The sequence below is a fragment of the Polyodon spathula genome, chromosome 11 (genome assembly GCF_017654505.1).
Source record: "Polyodon spathula isolate WHYD16114869_AA chromosome 11, ASM1765450v1, whole genome shotgun sequence".
Classification (NCBI taxonomy): domain Eukaryota; kingdom Metazoa; phylum Chordata; class Actinopteri; order Acipenseriformes; family Polyodontidae; genus Polyodon; species Polyodon spathula.
The window spans coordinates 3,274,763-3,302,402 of record NC_054544.1 but is presented as its reverse complement, the minus strand read 5'-3'; the positions used below and the strand labels follow the sequence as shown (position 1 = coordinate 3,302,402).

Sequence of the window (27,640 nt, the reverse complement as noted above, 5' to 3'; positions counted from 1 at the left end):
AATGACAAAACAAAGGATGCTAAATAGCAGTTCAAGATGAACATTGTCTTGTTTATTCCTGAATAAACAGTACACATTTCATTTATTTTTTACTTTTTTCTCATTCCTTGCCATTGCCGTTTCACAGTAAACAGTGGCCATAGACTAAAACAACTTGCCATGGAAATGGCATTGTAAAATGAAGGGGAAAAAGTTTACTGTTTTGGTTCGTTTTCATAAAGTAACAACATGAAGTTTACTTGTGCCTTTTTGTAACTGAACAAGCAAATGAAAACTAAAAGTTTACTTTAAACACTTCAAATAAAACAAACATGGAAATGGCATTGTAAAATGAAGGGGAAAAACTCATTTTGGTTCTTGTTTATTACATTCCACATAACAGAAAGTAGCAACACAGCAGAGAGCTCTTTTTCATTTGCCATTTTTTAAACTGTCGTGCAACTTCTGGTGAAGTGGTAAATAAGTGCAAGGTATTTTTGTCACTTCTAGCGAATCTGAACATCTGATTTTGGAATCTGAATAGATGTTAAAAAATATTTGTTTGAATATTCAGATATTTGTTGAAGCACTAATCTACACACAGTCGCCACCGCTTAGAACGGGTGTGCTTGTGTCACGTGATTTGCCCGCAGTAAGCGATGGACGGTACAAACTCCCACACAACCACACATTCAAAATGTCCCTCAATCACCAGTACAGTAAACAAATCAAGCACGCGTGCATGCGGGTAAACATCTTTACTAAGGCACGCATTACTCGAATTAAAAAAACTGTATTAAAAGCTATGAATGTAATAAAAAGTTGCAAAAAAAACTTGAGTGTAAAAAAGTAATACAAGTGCAGAAATGTACAGTACAGGCAGACTACATTACTACAAATTGTTTCCAGCGAAAAACTCTGTGATGCACATCAGGATGATCACTTTTTAGAAGTACGGACAGCAAACCTTGTCAGCGTTTTATAAACAATCCCAATGTGGCTCTATAGCCGGATGCTGCTCCATAACACATCGCAGTGTTAAAAGCACAGCACGCACTCACATAGCCAGTCATCCAGGTGGTTCTGTTTGCACGGTAAAACAGGTGGTGAGCTCCTCTAAAGCAACGTGGGGTTTTCGATTTGCCATGTGTTGCTACAACTGTTTACGTAAGGTGTGTGTATTGTTTTAATGTTTAATAATTTTTTTTTTTTTTACATTTTGACCTATTTTTTTAAAACTTTTAAATTGCATTCCCTGCCTCAAGATGGCTTCCCCTGTAACTACATGGACATCTCAGAACTACATTTCCCATCATCCTCCTGCTCACTGGTAATTCCATCTCAGTTACATATGTGCACAGGAGGATGATGGGAAATGTAGTTCTGAGAGGTACATGCAGCTACATGGAAAGCATTCTTGAGGCAGGGAATGCAATTTAAAAGTTTTAAAAAAATAGGTCAAAATGTAAAAAAAATAATTAAAACAATAAATACACACACCTTACGTAAACAGCTGTAGCAACACATGGGAACATGTAACACAATAAAATAAAAAAGGTCTTCATGTAACATACACTTGTCTATTGCTTTTCTCTTATTCTGTTCATTTCATATGTTGATGCACATGCATCATGACAAGTAACAAATACTTGCTTATTTGCTGATTCATATTATGTCTGGTGGTCAACTCCGTCTTCGATAACACTTCAAATAAGAGAACACTTTGCTTGCTTCCCAAAAGTATTTTTACCACAGTATCATTGATGTGGTAAACATACTGTGAAATCACCCTGTATGTATAGATACCATTCTATGTGTATACCACTGGCTCTTTAAATAAAGCAGATACTATATATGGAGCACATCACCTCTTAAATCAGGTATGTTTATAGGGCTTATATAACCGCTTAGTTTTCTGTCCATCTTGTTCAAAAAGCTCAAGGACATAATGAGTGCTTCTGGCATAACCCCCCCCCCCCCCCCCCCCCCCCCCACACCCCCCCCCCAAAAAAAAAAAACCATTAACATTGAAACATAACACAGTAACACATGATGCAAGCTTAGTATAAAATTAGTTACTGACATAGAAAATGCTCCCAAAAACACCTCATATAAAAAACTTCTTGCAAATCTTGTATTTCAAAATAATGGCACTCCAACTTTAAAATCCCCTCGCTCACTCTCACACACAGTTGTAAGCCGTGTTGTTTCTTGTGTTATTTCTGAGGTCATTAAGGTGTTAATTAGCAGCTCTCTCACACATTATGAGCCCTATTCACTGTCTCTCCGTGCTTTATCTAACAGGGTCAGGTTTAGCAAATCCCAGAGGGGGGCAGATTAAAGAATAACAAGCCAGCCTGTGAACAATGGGATCTGTGTTTACTGCTGAGGGTGAGGAGCTGCTTTAACAGACAGGCCATGGCTAAGCAATCAGCACTAATCAGAGGACTCATTCATTCATTTATATAGTGCTTACCAAGCAACGTGGTTTTAAGTCTCCAGTATCCTGTTATGACTTGATTTGCTCTATATACAGTGCTTTGAAAAACGAATTGGGGGACATTCAGAGATGTGTATGACCCCCAAATCCTGTACTGAGATAATGCCGAACAGTCACTTTAATGTAAAATGAGTTGAGATGCCAGGTGATCAGGTGATGGAAATATGCATATCTGACAGTACAGTCTATGCTGGGAAAGGTCCCGTTTGTCTAACCACTGTACAGATTTAATATGCTCTGTTAGGATAACAATGGACACCAATACAGTACTGCAATTTTTTAACAAGTCTACAAAATCAGACGATCTTGACTCTGGGTACTGTCTGGGAAATTACACCTCTTTAAAAAAAATAAAATAATCCGAAGTGTTTCTTTTCAGTCATGTGCAGGAAACTGTGGGTCAGCCGCTTTAATACACAATTCACTGCAGGACTCCTGTCACTAACAGGCACCCCTAAAAGCACTATCAGATTTCAAAGATCACGGGGACTTACAAAACAGCTAATCAGAAGGTATAATTATTTAATGAGGGGTACTTAACGCCAGCAGGGCTGTAATTGTTTATCTGTGATCACCAGACCACCAAACTAAGGGCTGAGAAACACTGCTAAAACCTCATACGACAGAAGGGAAGACCAAAGAGAAATTTACTTTTCCCTTAAGTGAATGTACGTATTTTCTCATAAGGAAATAGGGATGTTTTTACAAACCTGCGCGTGTGTGTACTAGTTTGCAGTTAATGAGGGCTGACGCGATAACCTAGAGGTTTTTATTTCATTTGTTTTGGGTTAGTGTGCTCACACATTAATGATATATTATCTACTCAATCGCAGATGATGTTCACTGTACGATCAGAAACTGTTGAGGGTAGCTGGGACTCGAGCAACAATATCTACCATTCACTGAAACAGAACTTTAATGAGGTGAGGACTTTTAAACTGACTGAGCCTTCCAGTCCGCAGGCTTGGACAGAGGAAACAGAGCAGAGGCTGGGGCTCCCCACGGGCCTGCTCTGGGTCTTTATTTCCGTCGGCCCAATTAATCATACCCACGTTAATAACTCCACACAGACTATCTGCCCTGTCCATCTCCCGATCGCTGGCTCTGCCTGCTCACTCAAACAAACAGATCTGAGGAGTGCAGTGAGAACACAGCAACGAAAAACAACTTTATTAATTCACTAGTTAATTAGCTATTACAAGAAATCATGACTTTTAACCCCCTTTGTCTCTGGAACCGTCTATTCCAAATGCAGCAGGCATGCCTGTTTCCAGTACCACACATGGCCTCTTTATAACCAGTGTAAATCAATATCATTACTGTGGGCAGAATGACATCACTGTATTGTTTCTGCTTGGTTCTGTGCTACATTAAAATGAGTTGGGGCTAAGGGGCTGAAAGCAGCCCACACATTTGTAAGCTTTTGAGAGCGCTCTGTTACAGTATGTGTGTGCAAAACTGGGACAGTTCTTAACAGGGGGAGTGGGGACAGCAGTTTAAGTAAGAAAGGGTTAAATACAGGCACATCACATGTACTTAACAGACAGTTTTGAGAGACATCCCAGTTTGACTGGTAGTAGCCTAAGACTAGCCCAGCATTGCTTTACTGCTGCGCTGTGATCTTGTCAGGGTTTAAGTGCCTTTCATTACTGTTGAGATGAGGGGAGACTGGTCTGAGCTGAAGATAATGAAACCTTGGACATGCCAAGCCGCCTCTACCTGGGAGAAGCCCGTCTCAATGAATAACACGGCAGTGACAGTGGTATACTTCATCCAGCCGCGAGCTTGACACCAGTCACAGGCAGAGCGCACAAGTGTTTAATGGCTAAATTGGGAGACTGTTACTAATCGCTTACTGAATAATGAAAGTGGCACAGCTGATAAAAGATTTCAATACTCTAGATTATTTATAATATTTCACTTAAGTGCTTAGCTGACAAATGGCTAAAGGGAATCCTGCTAGGGACCGCTTCACAATTTTAAACCTTTGAAAAAAACACAGAGCTGTGTAAATAATTTGTGTAATTGTTTTTATTAACTAGGTGACTACAAGATAGAAAAACAAGATGATAAAGCTCAAATTGGGTATAATAGAGAGACTTTAATCTAGCACAGTAAACACCCGGTTTCCTTTTTTCTTAGGGTCAGTCCCAATATTGATTAAACTAGACAGCACACACAGTGTGTTCTCTACGTGAAGGAGAACGTTAGCACCACTTCATACTTACTACAGCAAGATGCTTGCACAAGCCTGCCACCAGCTCCACAGTCTAAATGCAGTGGTCACCAATCTCCCCAACCTGTACTGTATGGAGTGCACTGCATCAGTAAGAATCGTGCTACACCATTCAATGAGTGATGCTACCAGGCTAAAAGAGAAAACACTGACAGGACAACAGTTCTGTAGAATAGGCATTTGTCCTGAACCCTCCAGAAGGTGGTGCTATACACAAGTATTGCACATTAAAGAAATAAGTAAAATGGGCTACTTCAAAACTGAGTTATATACACGATTACCTCCAAGCACCAGTTATCTCTCCTGCTGAACTTTTTCATTTATGTACAGTTCCTTCCCAATGTATTTCTGCAGTTCAACCATGCACAAAGCAGCATGCCTCGCCTCCCTCTCCAGGCTAGCTGATGACCGTGCCCCTCCATGGACCTGTTCTTGAGGCTACACACAGAACAAGTCCGGACTCTCTCTGTGGGCCGTCAGCATCACAAGGTCTGCCAGCCACAAATATTAAAGCATCTTTTATTAAAGAAAAGTGAAAGAAAGCTTTACTAATCCTGTTGTGGGAGCCGTACCCCTCCTGTGGTGCTGAGCACTCAGAGTTCATTTTCTCCTTCAGTATTGCTACTAATCTCTCTATCGCATTAGCTGGGGTTCAGCACATTACAGCCCATTAATGCTGGGGAGATACCGACAGGCGAGAAACCCTCGACGGGTGAGCCACTTTAGGTTTAGTGAGGCTGTGCACAGCACAACTGAAATGAGCCTATTAAAAACAGGCAGCACCAGCTCCACTACGAGGGGACGAGGTGAGGACTGGGTGCCTGGCAACCTGTTTTCAATGCCCAGCTTTGCTTCCGAACCTGACACACGTCTACCCATCTCTGCTCTGCTTTTGTATTGGGTTAAATCTAATGACATTTACCGAATAAGCAAACATGGGATTTGCTTTTTGTTTTAGTTTTTATCACTAGAGATTTAACATGGAGTTAAGAAAGCTTTGACAGCTCATAAAGTCATTAAGTCATATGCTACACCAAAATACAATGTACAGCGAAACCATGGTTCAAATTCCAGCTGAGCAACCCACTCACACTGAGTGATTCAACTGGTCACTTGTACTGCCTCAGTCTACCAACACCATAAAAGAACAAAAAAACTGGGGAGACCAGCTGGGCTCCAATGGGAATGAACCGCTGAACCTCAAGGGGTTAATATCGCAATTAAAAAAAGAAACAAAATAAATGGTGTGGACTGTTGTTCAAGTGTCAGCACTCCAAAAGGCAGTTCTCTGCTGATGACAGACAGCGCGGCCTGTGTGCATCTCACAAAGTGCTATTGTGCAGTAACAACACAGCTACACAGCAGTCTAATAATTCAAACTTCCTGATCCCAACAGGCGCACCGACAAGAGCCTGACCTTCTGATCTTGAAAACAGCAGACCAGTCAGCACAGAAAAGGTTAATGCCTTTCCCTCTGCTCTGAAGGTGCTAATCATGCAAGACCACCGGGCCACTGCAAGTATTTTCAAAAGGAATCTGGAAAGCTTTTGTATTCCAGCAAAACAGCTGAAGGAGTCACAGAAGCAACAGAAACAGCTGGTAGTAAGAGAGCTCAATACGCAAGGTTCAGTGTGGCTACCATCAAAATAAAGATGATGTAAGAAGCAAGCAAGAGGCAAGATCAGGGACATGACTGAGGCTTTCAGCCTGTTCACTCTGACCCCTACAACCCAATGACCACCACCCTGATCTATGCAGCCTGCTATCGAGCTGACCAACACACCCATTCATCAACTGGAGCTCAAGCCTCAGATACATTCGGTATATAACCTGGAACCGGGCAAGGTCTAGAGTCATCTGTGCTACTGACAACTACAGGGGTCACTGACTGGAACATGGGCTTTAACCTTTTCAAGTGAGGGCACAGGATTGTCCTCTCCACGTAACTACAGTATTACGATCTCAGGATTTGTCAGCTGTATTTAAGACTTGATAAGCCTATATATATATTACTTGACATAGTAAGTGCTAGAAATAACATATTGCACTCCCCCCCAATCTCAACACCATAACATTATATCTCCGGGTAAGTTCAAACTTGACTTGACACCGGGGGAAGTACAATGTAAGGTCACTGGACACTGTAGTAAACAGCTCATTTTTTCTGTACTTGGTATGAAACAAACCGGATTATTTTGTTTAGAAAACAGAAAATCTCTTGGTGGCCACGAACCATAAACCCTTTTTGGTGTGTTCCCATTGCCCCAGTTTGAGAGGAGAATAGTTTACTGCTAAGGTGGCTGTGTGGATGAGGCCCCAGTCTAGGTGAGCGAGCGCGGGACCCAGCGAGCTGCTCCGGGAATCCCCGCGGCTCCAATTACCTTCGGCTGCACCGGAGACGCCGTCCGCTTTGAAGTTGCTGGTGCTCTTCTTCCGCCGGTGCTTCTTCCTGTTGGCATGCGGGGAGGCAGGGGGGTCCAGTTTGGGACTGGTGGTACTGGAGATGCTGGGACTGGAGCACACTGAATCACCCAGGCCTGTGTCTGTAGCAGAAGAGAAGAGAACGCTGATTATCCAACACAAATATATCACTATCACTGAGAATCATCAACAGCAACTCTGATCAGTGTCTGAAAAGATCCCATCATTGTTAAAGGCCAGGTTTGAATTAGTCTGTGTGTGCACTGGCTGTGCAGAGCACTGGTACATTGTGTTCTATCGACACATTAACTGCCAACTGCATAAAGCCAGCTGTTGACAACATACAAGTTTATAAAATATCTAAACCTAGCTGAAATATAGAAACACTGAAGACTGACTCATTTGAGATATATTTAAGCAAGACTGGAATCATGTCCAAGTTGAACTGTATAACAGTTTGCCATTTAAAAAAGCAGAACAATCCAGCCATCAGGTATTGCAGCTTATTGACAAAGGCATGTCCCTTTCTTCTGTTTCCTCTCAGAGAGAGTCTGAAGGATAATTAAAGGGGGGTTTGTTCTTAGGCACAAGTCGTTAATAATAATAATAATAATAATAATAATAATAATAATAATAATAATAATAATAAGTATCGCAGACCATGAGACAAGAAACATGAGGCAGGGAAGCGGTTTCACTTTTCATTCGCCGATCTGACAGCTGTGACTGGGGGCTGAATAAAATAACACTCAGTTCACATAAATATCAAGCCAGCCAGGCTGGAGTGATGGCGGGCCCCCTCCCCATCCAGCAACACTGCCCCAGTCTATCGCAACAGCAGACAGCCCCAAGGACACTCATAACTTATTTTACAATCATTTAGTCTCAGCTCAAGTGGAAAACGTGACAACTTATCTCTGCTGACAAGATGCCATCTCGAACCGTACAATTAACTGTACCCGATTAACTGCCCAGCCCATCATTATCTCCAGAGTTTGATGGACTGCAGTGAGCCAGCTTGCTCGCTTTCACTCTCCCATCTCTCTCTCTCACTGTGATGGGCTGTGGCTGACAGCTTGACAAAAATGGCCTGCACATTAAATTTCTGGTTTCGGGATAAAACGTTATTAGACTTAGCACAGGGTGTTTGTGACTGCAGCAGCTACTTTTGCTCAGGCTAACGTTTTGCTCGCAAGTTAAAAGACAAATAATAGCAACATCAAAAAAAAAAAAAAAAAAAAAAGCAATGTTTTGTTGGGTTGGGGGGGCAGTTTATTCTCTTTTTTCTCTCTCGCTGATGTGACTGAAGCACAGGAAAGGCAAACTGAAGTCAGCTCTTCAGATGGGATTTAAAACTAGATCTGCAATATATTAATACTGGCAAAATCCCTCTGCAGCAAACCTGTACTGCCCGGCAGCCGGCAGTGTATTTCTTTTGTGCTTTTGGGAATAACATCCCGAGTCCCGCCACTACATAATATGATACAGGAGGGATTTATTCCGTTTCTATTGCATTTTCTCTACGTCACTGCTATCCTGTGCAGAGTTAAGTCAGAGAGCCATCAAAGCTGTTTTAAATAAATAAGGCCCTAACGGCAACATCAGTGCACCACACACACTGTGTAAGAATCAGAAAGCATATCCAGGTTAGATTAACCAACATCACAGGGCATCTTCAATTGTGGGTGGGCACGCAGTGGGATGTGGAGTTTCTTGTAAGACGACCTGCTTATTGACATTCCTGTATAGCCCCCCAATCAAAGACACCTGTTCTGCAGTTAAACACATGGGGATCAGTTTCACTTCGGGGGCACAATGGGCTCTTGTGCAGGCACGGCCGGGGATGTGAAATCAGTTTCTGTCTGCTACGCTTCTATCTTCAGTGGTTGCCAGTTCCAGAGCCGCTTGGCAACAGCTGAACACTAGAAAACAGAAAGGGCTCCACAGCCAAGCACTGGGGTTGTATAACTTACTAACTTGGTATGAGATATTGGCTACAGATCCTGGTGGGATTACGACATGAAAGGGTCTGAACACACAACAGTGACTATTAGAGGGAAATTAGACAAATGTATACATTAACCACCTGAGTAGTGAAGTGCCCTTTGGTCATTCATCAGCCCTGATGATTTACTTAACAATAATGCTCTAGTCTCTATTATAAAGGTTATTATAAAACAATGTATGCCACATACACAGCCAAAGCAGATTTTAAAACATTGAAAATAGATAAACACACACACACACACCACGCTGTGTTTTGAAGCCTGGAAGTCAAGCGTGCAGAGGACAGTTTGCTATAAGAACCTTTCTCTTTCATTTGTGGGCAGGCAGCGTAAGACAATGCCCCTGGGAGAACCGATGATGCGAGGGCTTGGTTAGGTTTCTAACTGTTATTACCCCTCTGAAGAAAATAATGGCAGCCAGATCTACGCAGAGTACTGTCAATTCCTGGTGTCTCCTAACCGTGGGTTTACAAGGGCGATCTCAATAACTGCTGTATCATTTTCCAGCTCAGTTACCGCAAACAACATCCCTCAGTCAGGACAGGTGGCTCTGTCACAGCACAGAGATGGCGCTTTCATGGAATCTGCATTGACCTGTGCTTTGGGATGTGCGTGCATTCATTCATTCTTCCATTCGTCCCAGCGCAGACTCTGAGTTTGTGTGCGGCTTCCGCATGACAGGAGAGAAGGAAAACACCTACGAAGTGAGCCAGTTACAGACGATCACAGTAAGACTGCAAGAGCTGGAGAACATTTATGTGCAGCTGTTGTTCTATATATCAAGTGCGCTACTAGTGAAAAATATATTGACTTAGAAGCGAGTGCCGTGCTTTTTCTACAGGCGTATGTGTGTGTGTGTGCACCACGGATATTCCACTATCAGCACATTTAAGTGATGGTATCAGTTGCTCCCGTTAAACAGTGTGGGCTGACCAGGGATTCACCCTTAACTTGGGGGTGGGAGTGGGCGCTTGGCTGGTCGTGATGTCTGTGGGGGGAGATTCTCAGTGCGGGGTCCTGATCGCACAGAGCAGCAGGTGAGAGGGGCACTTCAAAGTCTTGGGTTGCATGCAGAAATGTACCCACCCCACTCTTCCAAGACCCGCACTGATCCTGTGATCCACCAGCTGAAACAAGGCTGTTTGAGCACACGTGCAAAACGCTTTGATTAAAGAGGGTCAGCGCTCCCCTAACAGAGGAGCTCCAGTAATTAAAGTCTTGCTATCTATCCACCGTGTATCGGGTGTAATCAAATCTGTTTAATCACGCAGCAAAGCAGGTGCTGTTTATACACAGCTAGCAAGTCCAATCATTCTCTTTATATGGTATTTATTAATCAGATAATCAGGTTTGGTATTCATAAAAATACTGAGTTGGATATTTCTAAACTCTCGCTTGAGTTTTTGGGTCCAGTTATGGTATTGTTTTATGGAACTGAATGACTGTGATACTTCGGTAATACTGTGCAACCCTCAGGCACGTCTTTTAAAAACGATATCTCAAGGGACATGGCAGGTGCAATGACGTTGCTTCATGATTTTGAAGTAGCTGTGAATAAAAGCTTCTTGTTTCTGTGTTCTCTGAAAAGAACAGTGTGAAAACCAAACCGCTTTCCCACTCCCTGAGCTAAGGCTCAACATGCAAATCTTCCACAGCAAAACCCATTTCTTATACAACTGCGCTGTTTATCTCCAGCACAAAACACTGTGGCATGTAGAGGTATCTGTGCGACTCCCTTGTCTCAGGGCAGAAGGAACAATAGTTAATGTGAGCTATGATTTCAAGCACTACACTAGTCACTAGACCTAACAACTGATTATTAGCCCGGATGTTACTAAAAGAGAAGGTGCCTTAGAGGCAACAAAGATAACGGGAAAATAAACAGTGCATATCAGCTTAGGGGACCGGAGACACTGGGAGAGGTTAAAGGACTAAGGAAAGTACAAGAGGGGCCAGGATGTTACGAACTGTTCGAAAATACATCACAGCAGCCCAGAGACAAAGGGAAATTAAAATAGGAACATTAGTCAACTGCGGTGATTAGGGCTTTGAGGTTTGGAGTTTGCCAACAGAAAAGAGTTCCCAATTAAAACCGATTATTATTATTATTTTAATTTAATCAAGGCAACTGATCTAAAGGTAGCAAAGGGCAAACTTATTATTTGTGTGTGCGGGAGATCAAAGCAGACTTTGCAAAAGGCATTAGAAAGTGGCACTGAATGTCAAGAGGGCGGAGTGAAGCATAAGGACATCAGGAGTCACCCATTTAACAGAGGCTTGAATACCAGGTGTAAGGCATTTCTTCTCACAAATGCTTTTCTCAGGCTATTCCCTATGGGGTGGTTTTACACTCCCTTTGTTTTTGCTCTATTGTTATTTTTGATGTTTGAAATACACGGTACGTACTGTAGAAGTACATGCATCACCTCACCACTGCTACAGTGTCCTGCAGACTTGCACAAGCCAGTGATAGAGGGGACTATGAAACTATTGCAGCAGTGGTAGAGCTATTGAGAAGTGCCCTGTACCCGAGACGCTTCCTGGCAGTCAGAGGGTTAGCTGAATGAACAGAATAGGTAGGAGTGAAGCCTGTAACAGTAAGACTGATAAAATCCATGTGCACTGTCCTGGCCTCTGCCTGCACTCTCCAAACTACATGGAGACGAACAGTACATCTCCTGGGATGCCTTTTCTAAAGTTAGCAATAAGTTAGTACCTTTATGATTCTGACTTCTCCTTAAACTAATGCCATACAAAAGGTAGTAAAATGCAGAAACTACAGCAAAGGAATGAAAGTTTACTGCCAACCGTTTTGACAAACAGCTGATCCACATGTGCTTGCACACGACCTAGGTAAAGCATTTCAAGTAATCATCTTTCGAGAGGCAAGATGATCTCCTGTGATCCCTTGGGGCAAGAGGTGACGAGCAATCAACTTACACCCTACAGTCATGCAGCCATCACAAGAAATACAATCATTTACTGCATCTAATAACATCATTAGATACAAAGAAAGGTTACTTGTAAAAGCCTGCGCATTTCTAATTTTTCAGACAGTCACTGGGAAAGTGTTTTGCAGCAGTATGACCGAAGCGCTCCCCCTTGCCCTTGTGTTTGTTCGTAGTTTGGCAGGTGCGCTTCCTACTGTAGGTCATGTGTAATCATGTCTTTATCAAAATGCTTTACAGACAGCTAAAAAAGTACTTTGCACTGGAAAGCTCTGCAGCTTTAAAAAAACTTAAAAGCTTCACAGTTTCATTTGCGTATTGAAGTGACAGAGGTGGCTGCATTGTTTTACAGTTAAGTATGATGGTACTGTTATTCCCTACTGCAGACAAAGGGTGTTATTGGGCAGTATTATGAACACAGAGGACAGCAACCTGGGATAACATTTGAAATGGCTTTGTCCACTTTGATACATTTGATACATTTGCTATTTAAATAACAATACTGCCTGTTTAGTTTTTTGTTTTATTGATGGCCAATATATGAAATTAAACAAACTTTGTTTCCTTGCATTGCCTTATTGAGCATCCTTGTAATGCTGGCTTACATTGTATATGAATGGCTTACATTGTATATGAAGGGGTTTGCAAGTTGACCTTTGGAGGTGGCTGCGTGTCCAAAATAATATAAATGAGGTGCCCCCCTTAACCCAAGGCATGACACAAACCTTGTAGCCCATGGTGAGCTGTCTTCATTGCTGTGTGATGAATCAGTACAGAGGACTGTGGAACAGTGGAAGTCATACAAAGTCCCCCCCCCCCCCCCCCCCCTTGCTAAAATGAATCCAGAGTTGATAATTGTGGTCCCTCAGCACCCATTAGCTTGATAAACAGTTAAAGCAGCATTAGGAGTGGACAGCTGGATCAATGCTGGATATATGAGAATCTACACTGGTGAGTACTCTGCAGCCCAGCATACCCCTCTCTCTCGTTTCTCGTTTCATTTACTAAGAAATGTACTCCAGAGCACTGTCCTCTGTGATACCATTGATCTTAAGATGTCTGTTTAAATGGTGGATCTACTGGGACTCCTGGGTGGCCTGATAATAAGAACACAAGACGCTCCGTCATATAAAACTTTGCCGTTTCAGAGCACAGGCTTGCGCTAATGAAACACACAAACAAATTTGAGTGTTTTTTTTTTTAAAACTTAAATTTAACCACCTTTAAAAGCTTGCTCAGTGACATGCCCGGTTACAATTACACCCCGGCCCACCTTCTTACTGCCCACCAGAACTGCAGTAATTATCTACTGCACTCTTATTTTTATTTTATTTTATTAGACAACTTAATCCGTGGGATCTGCAGTTACAACAGATGTTTTGGATGCAGGCTTTCAGATGGGAAGGCTAATTTCAGCAAAATGAAAGATAAGCCTGCAGATTAATTCAAATTGGAAAATATCTACTGCACATCGCATTGCAATTACACAGTTATTTTGTGGTGTTTGTCACACATTTTCCTGCTGCTTTCAAGCATTTGGAGCGGTACAGTTGTCTGTGTATTGATTCCATATAATCAAAGCCCAAAATAATATTCTCTTAATAAGCACACCCCAGTGGCAGGTATTAGCACTTGGATTTTCCAGAACTAATAAAGGCAGGTTATTGAACACCAGTGCTGTGTGTGTGTGTGTCATATATATATATATATATATATATATATATATATATATATATATATATATATATATATATATATATATATATATATATACATACATACATACATACATACATACATATACAGTGGCTTGCAAAAGTATTCAGACCCCTGACCAATTCTCTCATATTACCGAATTACAAATGGTACACTGAAATTTTGTTCTGTTCGATATTTTATTTTTAAACACTGAAACTCAGAATCAATTATTGTAAGGTGACATTGGTTTTATGTTCGGAAATATTTTTAAGAAAAATAAAAAACTGAAATATCTTGCTTGCATAAGTATTCAACCCCTGTGCTGTGGAAGCTCCCAGTTTGCACTGATGAAAGAAATTGACCTAACGAGGACACAATTACCTTACCATTGGCCTCCACCTGTGAACCATTAAAGTTGCTGTCGCATTTTCTGGATAAAAACCCCACTGTTGAAGGATCATTGGTAAGGCTGTGAATCTGAAGGAAAATGAACACCAAAGACCATTCTACAGAAGTTAGAGATAAAGTAATACAAATGCATAGATTAGGGAAAGGGTACAAAATAATATCCAAGTGTTTGGATATCCCAGTGAGCACAGTTGGATCAATAATCAGGAAGTGGAAGCTGCATCACACCACCCAGGCACTGCCAAGAAAAGGCCGTCCCTCAAAATTCAGCACTCAAACAAGAAGGAGACTTGTGAGAGAAGCCACAGAGAGGCCAACCATCACTTTGAAGGCGCTACAGTGGCTGGAAGTGGAGTAATGGTGCACCAGTCAACCACATCAACAGCTCTGCATAACACTGGCCTGTATGGGAGGGTGGCAAGAAAGAAGCCGTTACTCAAAAAGTACCATCTGAAAGCACGTCTGGAGTTTGCCAGAAAGCATGGAAGTGACCCAGCTGCGATGTGGGAAAAGGTTTTGTTGTCAGATGAGACCAAGATAGAGCTTTTTGGCCAAAACTCAAAGCGCTATGTGTGGCGCAAACCTAACACTGCCCATGTCTCAAGACACACCATCCCTACAGTGAAGTATGGTGGTGGCAGCATCATGCTGTGGGGATGCTTCTCATCAGCAGGGACTGGGCATCTTGTTACAATTGAAGGAAGAATGGATGGAGCAAAATACAGGAAAATACTGCAAGAGAATCTGCAACAGTCCTCTAAAAAACGGAAGCTTGGGAGGAAATTCACCTTTCAGCATGACAATGATCCCAAGCACAAGGCCAAAGCAACACTGGAGTGGCTCAAGAACAAAAAGGTGAATGTCCTACAGTGGCTCAGTCAAAGTCCTGATCTCAATCCCATTGAGAATCTGTGGCACTATTTTAAAATTGCGGTCCACAAGCGTCGTCCAACCAACCTGAACAACCTGGAGCAAATCTGCCAAGAAGAATGGGCCAAAATCACTCCGACACTGTGTGCAAAGTTGGTACATACTTACCCCAAAAGACTTAAAGCTGTTATTGCTGCGAAAGGTGGCTCTACCAAATATTAATGTGTGGGGGTTGAATACTTATGCAAGCAAGATATTTCAGTTTTTTATTTTTCTTAAAAATATTTCCCAACATAAAACCAATGTCACCTTACAATAATTGATTTTGAGTTTAAGTGTTTTAAAATAAAATATCGAACAGAATGAAATTTCAACGTACCACTTGTAATTCGGTAACATGAGAGAATTGGTCAGGGGTCTGAATACTTTTGCAAGGCACTGTATGTATCAATACTGTAGGCACGTATGTATATATATATATATATATATATATATATATATAATATATATATATATATATATAGATATATATATATTTTTTTTTCTCTCTTTTTTTATTAGCAATTTCTTATCCTACTAAAACAAGATTATTTTCCCTCATGGTGATCTCAGTAACACAGATTCCTGGGGAAGGCTGCCCGGGAGGGAGGAACTTACCACTGCTGATGCCAGAGTTTGCGATCACAGTGGCCTCGCTCCACTGGTCAGCGCTGGACACAGAGTAGGACCGCTGGTGCATCCCGTCCGGTCGGCTGTTGAAGGCAACCAGGTTGATCCCACTGGCCATCTGAGATGCCGATGTGCTGGTTGTCACTGTGCCTGAAAGGGTTTAATAAAATCTGCTCATTTATACATATTTGTGCGCATTAAATTCCACTTTTCGCAGGTGGACACCGCTTCTAGACCCAGGTCTACAATTTGCACTCAAAGCCTTGACTATGTTCCAATTCCTTCAGTTTGCGTAAAACCTACGCCAGGGTGTCAAAAAGGATTTGAAAATGCTCCACACCCTGTGTAGCGTACTGTACGAAATACCCAATGTCCTTTAAAAAATACATGTAGGGTTATCCAGGGTAAATAGTAAATTAGAAGTGTATAATGAAAGAGGAAATCAGCATGAACATATCATGTACGAATATGGAAAGGCAGACGGACAGATGCTCAGGGTTTCCCATATATTACCAGATTCTGACTCTCAATGACTTGGTAAACAAGCGTGACACACACATCCCTCAAACAGGAATCAGCAGGGGGTTACAAATCTTGCCAAACACTACCATGGGCATGACCTGAGCACAGCAGCAGCTCAGCAATCACACCCTGATCTCTGCTCCCATCTCCTACAGTAAATCTGCTGGCTGGAGATTGCTTGTGAAAGACCAGAGTGAGTGCCTGTATTGGACAAATTATGCTCACTAGGTTTTGCTCGTATTTCCCTTGTCAAAACAGGTCTGCTTTTAACTAAGGCTCAGTCGCATTTTCCACTACCACTTACATACACACAATTACCTTGGAATTTACTTCAGAGAAACAACACAGTGCGGCAGTGGGTGCCACTTTTAAATGCCACAAGTCACATCTGTCTCCCTGCTTCGTGTTTCCAGCTTTTTACTTGATTAAAGCAAGTGCCAGTTTGGCTTCGGGTTGATCAAATTACTATTTTTCAAAAACCTTCACATAGAACAGGATAGATACATACATACACACACACATATACAGTGCCGAGAAAAAGTTTGTGAACCCCAATGATAATTATGGAAATTCCACAGTTTTACCATGATAGCCTTCTTCAATCAAAACCAGTCTTTTCTTAAATATCCAATTTGGTTTATATTAACCAATTCCATGTCTTTTGAAACAATGCATGTATAAATAAGACAAACAATGAGTAATTAAGATTCAGGGTATGTGAAAAAGTAAGTGAACCCCTGGTTTTATCAGCTCAGTTAAAGGGATAATTAGAATCAGATGTTTAAATAATTAGGTAGATCTTCAGGGGTGAGTTTGGGAGGCCCCACCCTATATAAAGATCAGAAACTTTGTGAGTTTGGTCTTCACCATACAGGTGTGTGGAAACACGTCATGCCACGATCAAAAGAAATCTCTGAAGACCTCAGAAAAACAGTTGTTGATGCTCATCAGTCTAGAAAGGGTTACAAAACCATTTCTAAGTATCTAGGGCTCCACCAATCCACTGTCAGACAGACAGTCAAATGACAAACGGAGAAAGTTCAAGACCACAGTCACTCCACCCAGGAGCGGTCGTCCTACCAAAATCTCTCCAAGAACAAACCGGAAAATCATCAAGGAAGTCACAAAGAACCCCAGAGTAACATCCAAGGATCTGCAGGCCACTCTCGCCTTGGCTAATGTCAGTGTTCATGACTCAACTATCAGCAAAAGACTGAACAAGAATGGTGTTCATGGAAGGATAACCCGAAGGAAACCATTGTTCGCTACAAAGAACATTGCTGCCTGCCAAAGAACACGTAGGTTATCCACAAGACTTCTGGAACAATGTTCTCTGGACAGACGAGTCAAATGTTAAACTTTTGGCCACAATAAGAAACGTTATGTTTGGCGAAAACCAAACACTGCGTTTGAACAGAATAATCTCATCCCAACACTCAAGCATGGTGGAGGGAGTGTGATGGTTTGGGGCTGCTTTGCTGCCTCAGGACCTGGACAGCTTGCCATCATTGACACAACCATGAATTCTGCATTGTATCAGAAGATTCGAGAGGAGAATGTCAGGCCATCCGGCCGTGAGCTGAAGCTGAACCGAAAGTGGGTCATGCAGCAAGACAATGATCCTAAACATACAAGCAGATCTATAAAAGAATGGCTGCAGAAGAATAAATTCTGTGTTTTAGAATGGCCTAGTCAAAGTCCGGATCTAAACCCCATCGAAATGTTGTGGCAGGACCTAAAGCGAGCTGTCCATGCAAGGAAGCCCTCAAATGTCAACGAGTTGAAGCAGTTCTATAAGGAGAAATGGGCCAAAATTCCTCAAAACCGATGTGAGAGACTAACCAACAGTTACAGGAAACACTTAGTTGAAGTCAATGTTGCTCAAGGGGGTGTCACCAGTTATTGAATCTAAAGGTTCACATACTTTTTCACACATGGATATTGAATGCCAAATTATTTGTGGATAAATAAATAAAGACAAAGTATCATGTTTTTGTGTCATTTGTTTAATCAGGTTATCTATATTAGGACTTAGATTAAGATCTAATATCATTTTAGGTTTGAAATATGTGAAAATTCTAAGGGGTTCACAAACTTTTTCTTGGCACTGTGTGTTTGTGTGTATGTGTGTGTGTGTGTGTGTGTGTGTGTAAAAGTGGAGACATAATGCTTTTATTGAGCTCAACAGCAGGTAAGATCTTAACTCAGGGACTGCCCTCTAGGGGTGGCAGTTGGTCATTGCAGACTCCTTGACTAGACAGATACAGGACTGCTAACAAAGCCTGGTCTCAGCATTTAGGGCGACACATTTCCATTCTACACATACTATGCTGAGACCACAAAGCAGTGCATTTCAAAATTTGTCAGATTTTATCCATCAGTTAATGTCTATTTTGTAGACATTTTTTTTTTATCTAGTATAATTACCACTCAGGTATATTTTTGATCTTGTAACTGCTGACTTATAAGGACCCCCCCCCCCGCAGATTATTAATGTCATCACATCAGTTCATATCATGGGCCCTTTATGTTTCATATTAAAAATTTAAATGATCATATCACAAAATGTTCTGCTGGCAGTCAGTCAGTGACAAGCATTCATAAGTGAACATGGAAAATCAAACACACAACAAAAACATTTAATCAATCTTTGGAAACGATGGAACATTTCAATAGGATCAATCAGATATATTTTTGAATTAAATATTATGTATTTTATCAAGGAGGTCATCTTTTCAAACACACACACACCCCTCTGGAAAAAATTAAGAGACCACTGCAAAATTCTCAGTTTCTCTGGTTTTACTATTTATAGGTATGTGTTTGTGTAAAATGAACATTTTTGTTTTATTCTATAAACTACTGACAACATTTCACCCAAATTCCAAATAAAAATATTGTCATTTAGAGCATTTATTTGCAGAAAATGACAACTGGTCAAAATAACAAAACAAGATACAGTGTTGTCAGACCTTGAATAATGCAAAGAAAATAAGTTCATATTCATTTTTAAACAACACAATACTAATGTTTTAACTTAGGAAGAGTTCAGAAATCAATATTTGGTAGAATAACCCTGATTTTCAAGCACAGCTTTCATGCGTCTTGGCATGCTCTCCACCAGTCTTTCACATTGATGTTGGGTGACTTTATGCCAATCCTGGCGCAAAAATTCAAGCAGCTCGGCTTTGTTTGATGGCTTGTGACCATCCATCTTCCTCTTGATCACATTCCAGAGATTTTCAATGGGGTTCAGGTCTGGAGATTGGGCTGGCCATGACAGGGTCTTGATCTGGTGATCCTCCATCCACACCTTGAGTGGCATGGAGCATTGTCCTGCTGGAAAAACCAATCCTCAGAGTTGGGGAACATTGTCAGAGCAGAAGGAAGCAAGTTTTCTTCCAGGACAACCTTGTACTTGGCTTGAGTCATGCCAAATCTGCCCGATTCCAGCCTTGCTGAAGCACCCCCAGATCATCACTGATCCTCCACCACATTTCACAGTGGGTGCGAGACACTGTAGCTTGTAGGCCTCTCCAGGTCTCCGTCTAACCATTAGACGACCAGGTGTTGGGCAAAGCTGAAAATTGGACTCATCTGGGGGTGCTTCAGCAAGGCTGGAATCGGGCAGATTTGGCATGACTCAAGCCAAGTACAAGGTTGTCCTGGAAGAAAACTTGCTTCCTTCTGCTCTGACAATGTTCCCCAACTCTGAGGATTGGTTTTTCCAGCAGGACAATGCTCCATGCCACTCAAGGTGTATATACACTCGTATATAATGACCAGCTTTCCTTGACCCGAACATTCATAGTCAAATGAAACAAAAAGAAATGGATGAAGCCTTACATGTAGGAGAAGTTTCGCTTCCCCAATTCCAGATTACATGAAAGTGGCACAACGGGATTACATTCACTGCAGAGCCAACACAATGCCAGCGGGGAGAACCCCAGCCTATGATCACAGTGCTTTGGACTTAAACAAAACAAAAAAAAAAAAGAGAGAGAAACAGAAGATCCCAGTGGACCTCACGATGTGGGGAGAATGTATCCTTAAGCAGAGCCAATGAGCTGTCATTACACAGCCAATTACTTTTGTACGTCTGCCACTCAAAGAGTAAAAATGACTGGACCCCTTAGCTCAAAGCCATGTGGTTCTGGTCATACTGCACCCCGGGCTCATTAATCCAGGGCAAGGCAGGCAGCACAAAACACTGAGACACAGAGGGAGAACAGAAAGACAGGGAGAGAGAGGAGCTGGAGTGATGTACACACATACTGTACATACTCTCACACTGGTGAAAGAGGGTGCAGGCTGGGACTGAACCAGCAGCCATGCGGACCGCAAGCGAGCGTCTGAACCACTGGGCAGAAGGGCCAGGCTCCTGTGCTATTGAGGTTATAGAGCTTTCACTAGCTTCTCACTCACTCAAAGACCAAATACCAGCGATCTTCAGTGTTCCCTTTGTGGTAAGAACTCCAACACAGATAGTCTAGTCTGTATTAAAAAATAGCTTTACATTGTGAAAAAGCTCAACCCCCTGTAGAGAGCATTTTGACCCATGTTTTTGGGACAGACTGGGTCCTAATATATCCTTCTAGGGTGGGTAAGTCATTGGCAATATAGTGAAGTAAAATATTCCAACTCGTTTTTCATGTTATTTAACTGAAAATGATCTCTACCAGGGGCTGAGGTTCATCATCAGATTTGGTGACAGTCTAAGGGGATCTCAAACTGGGGTCTGTAGTTTTTTGCTTGATTTGGTTGATTTTCCTAAACAAGTAAACTTAGCTGTAGCAGTCTGTATGTATCTACCTACATACAGATTCCTATTATTTTTTTATTTGAATTTAAATCACATGCTTATGAAAGGAGATTCCTGTTAAAAAGGACTACACATGAAAAGAGCGATCACAAATAAAATTGTTATATTTTTTAGGACTGTAAAAATAAGAATATTTTCAGTCTGAATAATGTGGGCTGCTCCATTCCAGCTGTCACATTTTTTTGGAAACTATGAACAAGACAATGGGATCCTCAAACCCAGTGCTTTAATAAAGGATATGCATCTCTCTCTCTCTTCGGAGCTGGCTGAGTGGAAAGAGAAGTCTCACGGCATTAATATTCATGACAATAATTACTATTCTGGGTCACTGAATATTCATGCTATTAGTTTGGTCTTTCTAGCTTCCTTACATGATGTTGCACTCATGGATTAGATGCGGGAGGCGGGGTGCTGCTCGGTAGAGAGGGGTCGCTCACCCCCACTGAACACGCTTCTGTGTTTGTTTTAACCTATCCCTGGAAGGGATGAGTTCATACCTGGAGAATTGTTTAATTAAAAAATAGATATATAAATAAAGAAATAAATAAAACCAGGTGACCAGAGGGGGCAGCAAAAACTTAATGAATCAAAGATTATTAATGAAAATCAAAGCTATTCATCAAAATTGTGTGAGCATGCCCTGTGGCCACTATGTCCTAGCACTTTAACCCTTGCGAAGCGTGCTGCGTGGTGTATATCGTGGTGTAGTCCATAATAACAAAGCAAGGACTTAGAGCGCCAGATCCCTCAAAGATACATGCCATAAAAACTCTAATGCTTCCATTCACTAACGTTAAATCCAAGTTTTAAACAGTCTTCAGAGAGCCTCGTTCTCAGGGGCTGGAGAAGCGCACGCTAGTTTGTAAATGACCCCGCAGGAGGCTGGACCGCTCACCTGGTGCCTGGGAGAGTTGCAGGCTGCTCATGTCCTTGGTCAGCCCGTTGGTTTTGGGGCTGGAGAGGGGGGCGCAGGCGGAGATGGCGCGGGGGGGCCTCTTCCCTGGCACCTTCACGGTGGTGCGCAGCAGGTCGATCTCCTTGCCATGGACGTTCTGCATGTAGTCCTGAGGAGACACGTAGGAGAGATTTACTGACACTGAACAGGAGAACTTTACTGTAAGAACCGACTTCGGTTTCCCAGCATTCATTTATTTATGTAGTTTTACATAGGCTTCCAGTTCTGGAATCTCTAATCTCCTTCACAACAACTGTAAATGAACATAAGTAGCTACACAGTGTCTTTTGTGTCGCAAACGTCAGCAAGCAAAACTGCAATTAGCAGCATTCTGTTAAAACTTCTCACAGTGGTAACAAATAACTTAAATTGAAGCTATTGTTAGTCAATTAAATTGGCTTCAAATTAAATTATTAATGTCGCTAAAATAACAATTCCAATGTATTTGATGGATTGGAACTGGGAATTCATTTTAAAAAATCTGGGAATTCATTTTAAAAAATTGGAATTGAAAAACAGGAATTGACCCCAAGCCTGGAGACAATGGTTTCATGCTATTGTGAACCCAGCAATGTCCAATGTACAGTTCAGTTTTGCTATGGTAATTACCGTGCCAGCAGTTTTAGTATTTTTAACCATTATCTCTTGTTTTTTCTTGTTCTAAAGTTTGTAGAAGTTAGTACCAATATTTATGCTCACAGCCTGGCACACAAAACACATACATCTTTTCTTGTGCAAGATTTCTAGTTCACGTTAAAGAATTAGCTATCACATCGGCATCTGTAACCAGTAGCAACCACACTAATACTAGATAAACCCTCCCCGTTCTCTGCTCTGCTCTGAAGCAGGAACCTGACGCTGCCACTCTTTTAAGGATCAAATCCTGCTTGTGCAAGCGAGCAGGCAGGTAGGCAGACGGGCACTTGACTTAATTTGCACAGGAAAAGCTGCTCACAGCACTGATAATGAAATGAAACAAAATAGGAAAAAAGACGAAGTTGATGAAGCAGCCCCCCACCTTTAAAGTAGATGAAAGGGTAATTCAAAGACAAGTGCTCTTAACAGCACATAATAAGCCACTAAAGAGCTTTTAGGGACGGGCCCAGAACTGCCATCTCAGACCCAAAACAGCTTGTAAGAGGCAATTCAACTCGATCTGCATTTCGTGTTGTTCATCATCTGCACCTCGTAAATGGGGGAGGCTTATGAGCTGGCATTAAAGAACCCTCTCCAGGAAGGAATACATTCGAAGGGGCAAGGGCCGGCTGGACAGCAGTGGATGCCTTGGCGTCTGTCGATACAGTTCCTGTTGTTTCAAATGTTTTTTTTTGGTTTCTTTTGGAGTTTGCTTCTAATTATGTTGCATCTATTGCCATCCACTTAATTATCTGCATTAATGTGATTTCTTTTCGCATAGTCAAGCAATTAAGAGCTATGATTGAGTTTCATTCAATTAGCCTCAAACAAACACGCTAATTGATGCCTCTGTTGCCGATGAGATGTGATCAGGGAAAACCTGCTAGCTGTTGAGAGTACTTGACAGGGAGAGAGAGAGAGAGAGAGAGAGAGAGAGAGAGAGAGAGAGAGAGAGAGAGAGAGAGAGAGAGAGAGAGAGAGAGAGAGAGAGAGAGAATCAATCGTCCTTTTGATCCTTGACAGGCGGCAATTCCCTCTCACACTCTCCTCAGTGACGCTTTCAAACAATTCCTTTGCCTCATGTTTTTGTAGCATGCTGTAACAGTTGCAGCCCGTTTTCGTGTCCGAGACTGAGTATGTAGTTTCTCTGTATGTTAATAAGCTTTCCTACTTGTAAAGCCTCACTGAGATGCTATGCCGCATACAGAGTCACTGAATTGTGTACACCTGGGGACTAAGACACAACCAGCATGCTGGTTCCTGCAGTGCTTATTGTTAAAAGATTTAAGTGAAGTGAAGTAGCTCATATGTTTGCTTCCACTGCACACAGAATTCCAGTACCTCTGGACTGTGCTATTCTATGCTGTTGAACATCATCTAAATCAGGAGTGTCCAATCACAGTCCTGGAGGGCTATTCCACTGCAGGTTTTACAGGTAAAGTGTGATAATTAACAACTTGAGGGTCTGGGTACAGATTTAATTGGTACAATTAAACCATTACGAACAGCGGTGGAATGAAGACCAGGTGTGGAAGGACCAACTTCGTACATCCCTGATGTAAATTGTCCAGTAAAAAAAAAAAAAAAAATCAAACATTACTGAAAAATATCAATCCACATTCACAAATAACACAGTTCTGTATTTTGGCAGTCAAAGACGTGTAGTTCCTGACCCAGCAAAGCATGTGTAGAACATGGGGTGGACTGCCCCCTGGCCAGACAACAGTGATCTGGTATTGCGCTGCCTGGCTTGTATGTGCTATGCAGTGACAAGATCATTGAACTATCAGTTTAGAAATAATTCAATCAATACGATGCAAACGAATAATGCAATCTGGCAGAAATACAAACCTATGGGGATTCAACATTAGTTTCTATGTTTTTAAGGCAATGAAAATAAAACAATAAAGTCTGCTTTGTTTACTTGTTTTTAATTAAATGGCCCACAAGGAATACAAAAATATTGAATACAATAATAAATAAATGAGAAGAAATAAAGCAACTACCAGTGGTCTGTCTCTGGTGAAAGTTCAATAGAGACAAGAGAGACTTAATAGATGTGCAAATGTCATAAAATACATAATAAAAGGTTGATGAAATATGCCATCCTTGGTGATATAATGCATTTATAAATGCTCCTTGCTTACGTGCATTTCAGAGTGCATGGTTTGCATCAGTGGTTCTCTAACGTTTTTGTTCGTGGACCACCTGAATTGTTTTTTGATCTCGGTGTGGCTACAATAAACAGTAGAGCTGACTGAAAAATAAACACATAATAATCGCTATAATACTAAGAATAACTGTAGACTCACCTTTCTTTGTTTCGATGCGATGGTGGGCTTTTTTCTGTGAGCAGTTATTTTAAAATTGGAGTTCTAAAAAAACGGTTCTAGTTTACTTTTCATTAACAAGAATTTACCGAGAGGTGGAAAAATCAGTACATTTTTAAAATGGAATGTCTGGATGGTGCACGCCGATTGGCTGTTGAGGATTTTTTACCATGCGAAAGAGTGCAATGCATGGCAGAATTATTTTTTGCTGAATCACAGCTCAATTAATAAATCATCAATACACAACATATAAAACTTGCAATAAATACACATTGTTTTTAAAAAGGAGTTACATTCCTTTGGTCACATTTGCTCTTTTCGGAGGTATGACACTGTACAAGTGCATACAAGAAGCAAAAGCTACGTTGGAAGACAAAAAAAAAAAAACAAGTCAACAATTTAATGAAATCGAAGAAAACAAAAATGCTTGGGCAGCCGGTGTTTTTACTAATTTGATGAAACATAATGGTAATCTACTTAAAAACAGTTTGTCTTGAAAATCTAAAGGTCTGCTACGATAACGCCATGCTTCAGTGCGTAATTCGGCTTGTCAAGAGTACTCAGTTTTGTTTTGTTAAGACTCAGTGCTGGTATCAAATCGCTCCGTAAACAGTGCCGACATAAACCGCAATGAAAGCCTGTTAGTGACCAAGCATTTAAAAATGCCAATAATGCATAGCTTCTCCAGGTCAGGGGTAGTAATGCGTAGATAGTGAACTTTGCCTCCTTTTCTCTACCTTTTCATTATCAACATAAATACATGATATGCATTTTTAAATGCTTGGGTCACTAACAAGGAAAACGTTGCGGGTTACGTCAGTTCTGTTTATGGAGTGACTGAGACCAGCACGGACGCTTCATTCATGTTAATGCAACACAACGCATGCCTAGTTGTGTGCTACTGTACAAGCTGCGCGTGAGCACAATCTATACAAACACTCCCTCATAACAAATACATTTTAAACACTCCAAATCTATATATGACGGAGAGTTTAGTCATTTTTGTTACTTGGAGATATTCTCCATGCATGCATTGTCTTCCTGCATCTATAGCTGAGTTTTTAAGGTCTCAAATTTCAGGTTTGCAATGGGATCTATAAACTATGCTGCTGCGTTCTTTCTGTAATTATGTAACCTTTCTATGGACCACAGATTGAGAACCACTGGTGTAGACCAAAAAGGAATAAGGCTTTTTAAAGATTTTTCTATAGTTTTTAGAACTATAAAAGCATAAGTGGGTGTGATTATTTGTTGTCAAGGCAACAAGGATGAACTAGTTAACTTTTATTTACGTTTCTTTAATACTATAGGCCAGAATGAAAAAAAAACAACAAAAAAAACAAAAAAAAAAACGAAAACAACTTCATGTTCTTGAAAATATTCATTAAAAAAAAAAAAAACAACAAATAAGTCACTGGCTGCGTTTGAATAAGAATGACGAGGCAAGCCCCAGTGCATGGGAAGCCAGTCATCTTAGACCTGAGAAGAATGCCTTGAAGAGTCCTGGCCTAGCCTAGCCTGAGAGTTTGCAGAGCCCATATAAAGCCTTGCTTCATTTACTTCACAGCTTATCCTAATGTAATGATCAGGCAGCTCGCTGCCCTGAGATCACGCGAGGCGGGGAGGCGGGGAGGCGAGGAGGCAAGGAGGCGTGACTGCAGAGGCGACTGCCAGGGAGCGCCCCCCTCCCGCAGCACAGCTTTCATTACAACAATCTTTCAGCTTTGACAAGCGCCTAATGAACACAAATCAGTCTCTGACTGGCTTTTACTTACTGGCACCTGCACAACTCGGGGAGTGCCTACGTCACTTTATAGGCTGCTACCTACTGCTGATATAGCTTAAAAACAGATAGAAATAGATGGGCATATAACATGGCAACATCGCTTAAGAGTTTGACTAAACTACCATTCAATAGTAATAAAATGCCTGCCACTTGGGAATTGCACTACGGTTTATGTCAAGGGAAGAAAGAACTTCAGGGCTTGTGAGAATCCTCACCCCCACGTCGCGGTGATGGAGAGGCTCCTGATGAATTTGTATTAACAGTGCAGAAGGCTGTGTAACATCCCTTACTTACATGAAGGCTGGGGTGGTAGGTGAGCAGGCCGTTGTCGCACAGGGTTACATACTTCTTCTTCCACTCTTTATTCAGAGACTTGCCGCTTCTCTTCAGGAGCATACCCTGAAACAAAAGAAGCGGTGAATACAACCGCATCACTGGGAGTTACAACAGGGAGTACAGTCTTATGTGGTCTATTCAGTACCCCATTATATATGTTACCAGTTTAATACGTGTACAGCACATTATATCCCCTGCAGTCATGGTGTATATCAGTGTACCATGTTAAGTTTCCTCCCTATGCTTTACTTCATACTGCACCTGTTTTTTTTCAGTCTCAGCAGAGCAATTTCTCATAGCTCATACAGTCCAACAGGTTTCTTACAATATTTTAAAGAGGTAGCGCAGTACACTGTTGAACGGGCAAACAAAAAAAAGGGCTTTCCCTGCAAGCAAGTGAACATCTTTGCAGCTGGTCTCCGCTAACACATTTCAAACCCTCCTGGCAGGGGCAAACAAGGGACTAGTTTAACACTTTTCAAATTAACCGTGAAACAAAGCCACGCAGGAGCATGTAA

At 41.5% G+C, this 27,640-nt stretch overlaps 1 protein-coding gene across 7 annotated transcripts in view; it reads right to left on the bottom strand.

The window, feature by feature from the left end:
* LOC121322894 (arf-GAP with GTPase, ANK repeat and PH domain-containing protein 1) overlaps positions 1-27,640 on the bottom strand; it is a 197,854-nt gene that overhangs the window by 30,710 nt on the left and 139,504 nt on the right. For all 7 annotated transcript variants that reach the window (XM_041263443.1, XM_041263445.1, XM_041263446.1 and 4 more), the window contains 4 exons: positions 27,081-27,185; positions 21,975-22,143; positions 15,724-15,885; positions 7,097-7,258 (listed from right to left, as the gene is read on the bottom strand). In XM_041263443.1, the coding sequence (XP_041119377.1) occupies positions 7,097-7,258; positions 15,724-15,885; positions 21,975-22,143; positions 27,081-27,185 (598 nt within the window). The remainder of the gene's footprint in view (positions 1-7,096; positions 7,259-15,723; positions 15,886-21,974; positions 22,144-27,080; positions 27,186-27,640) is intronic.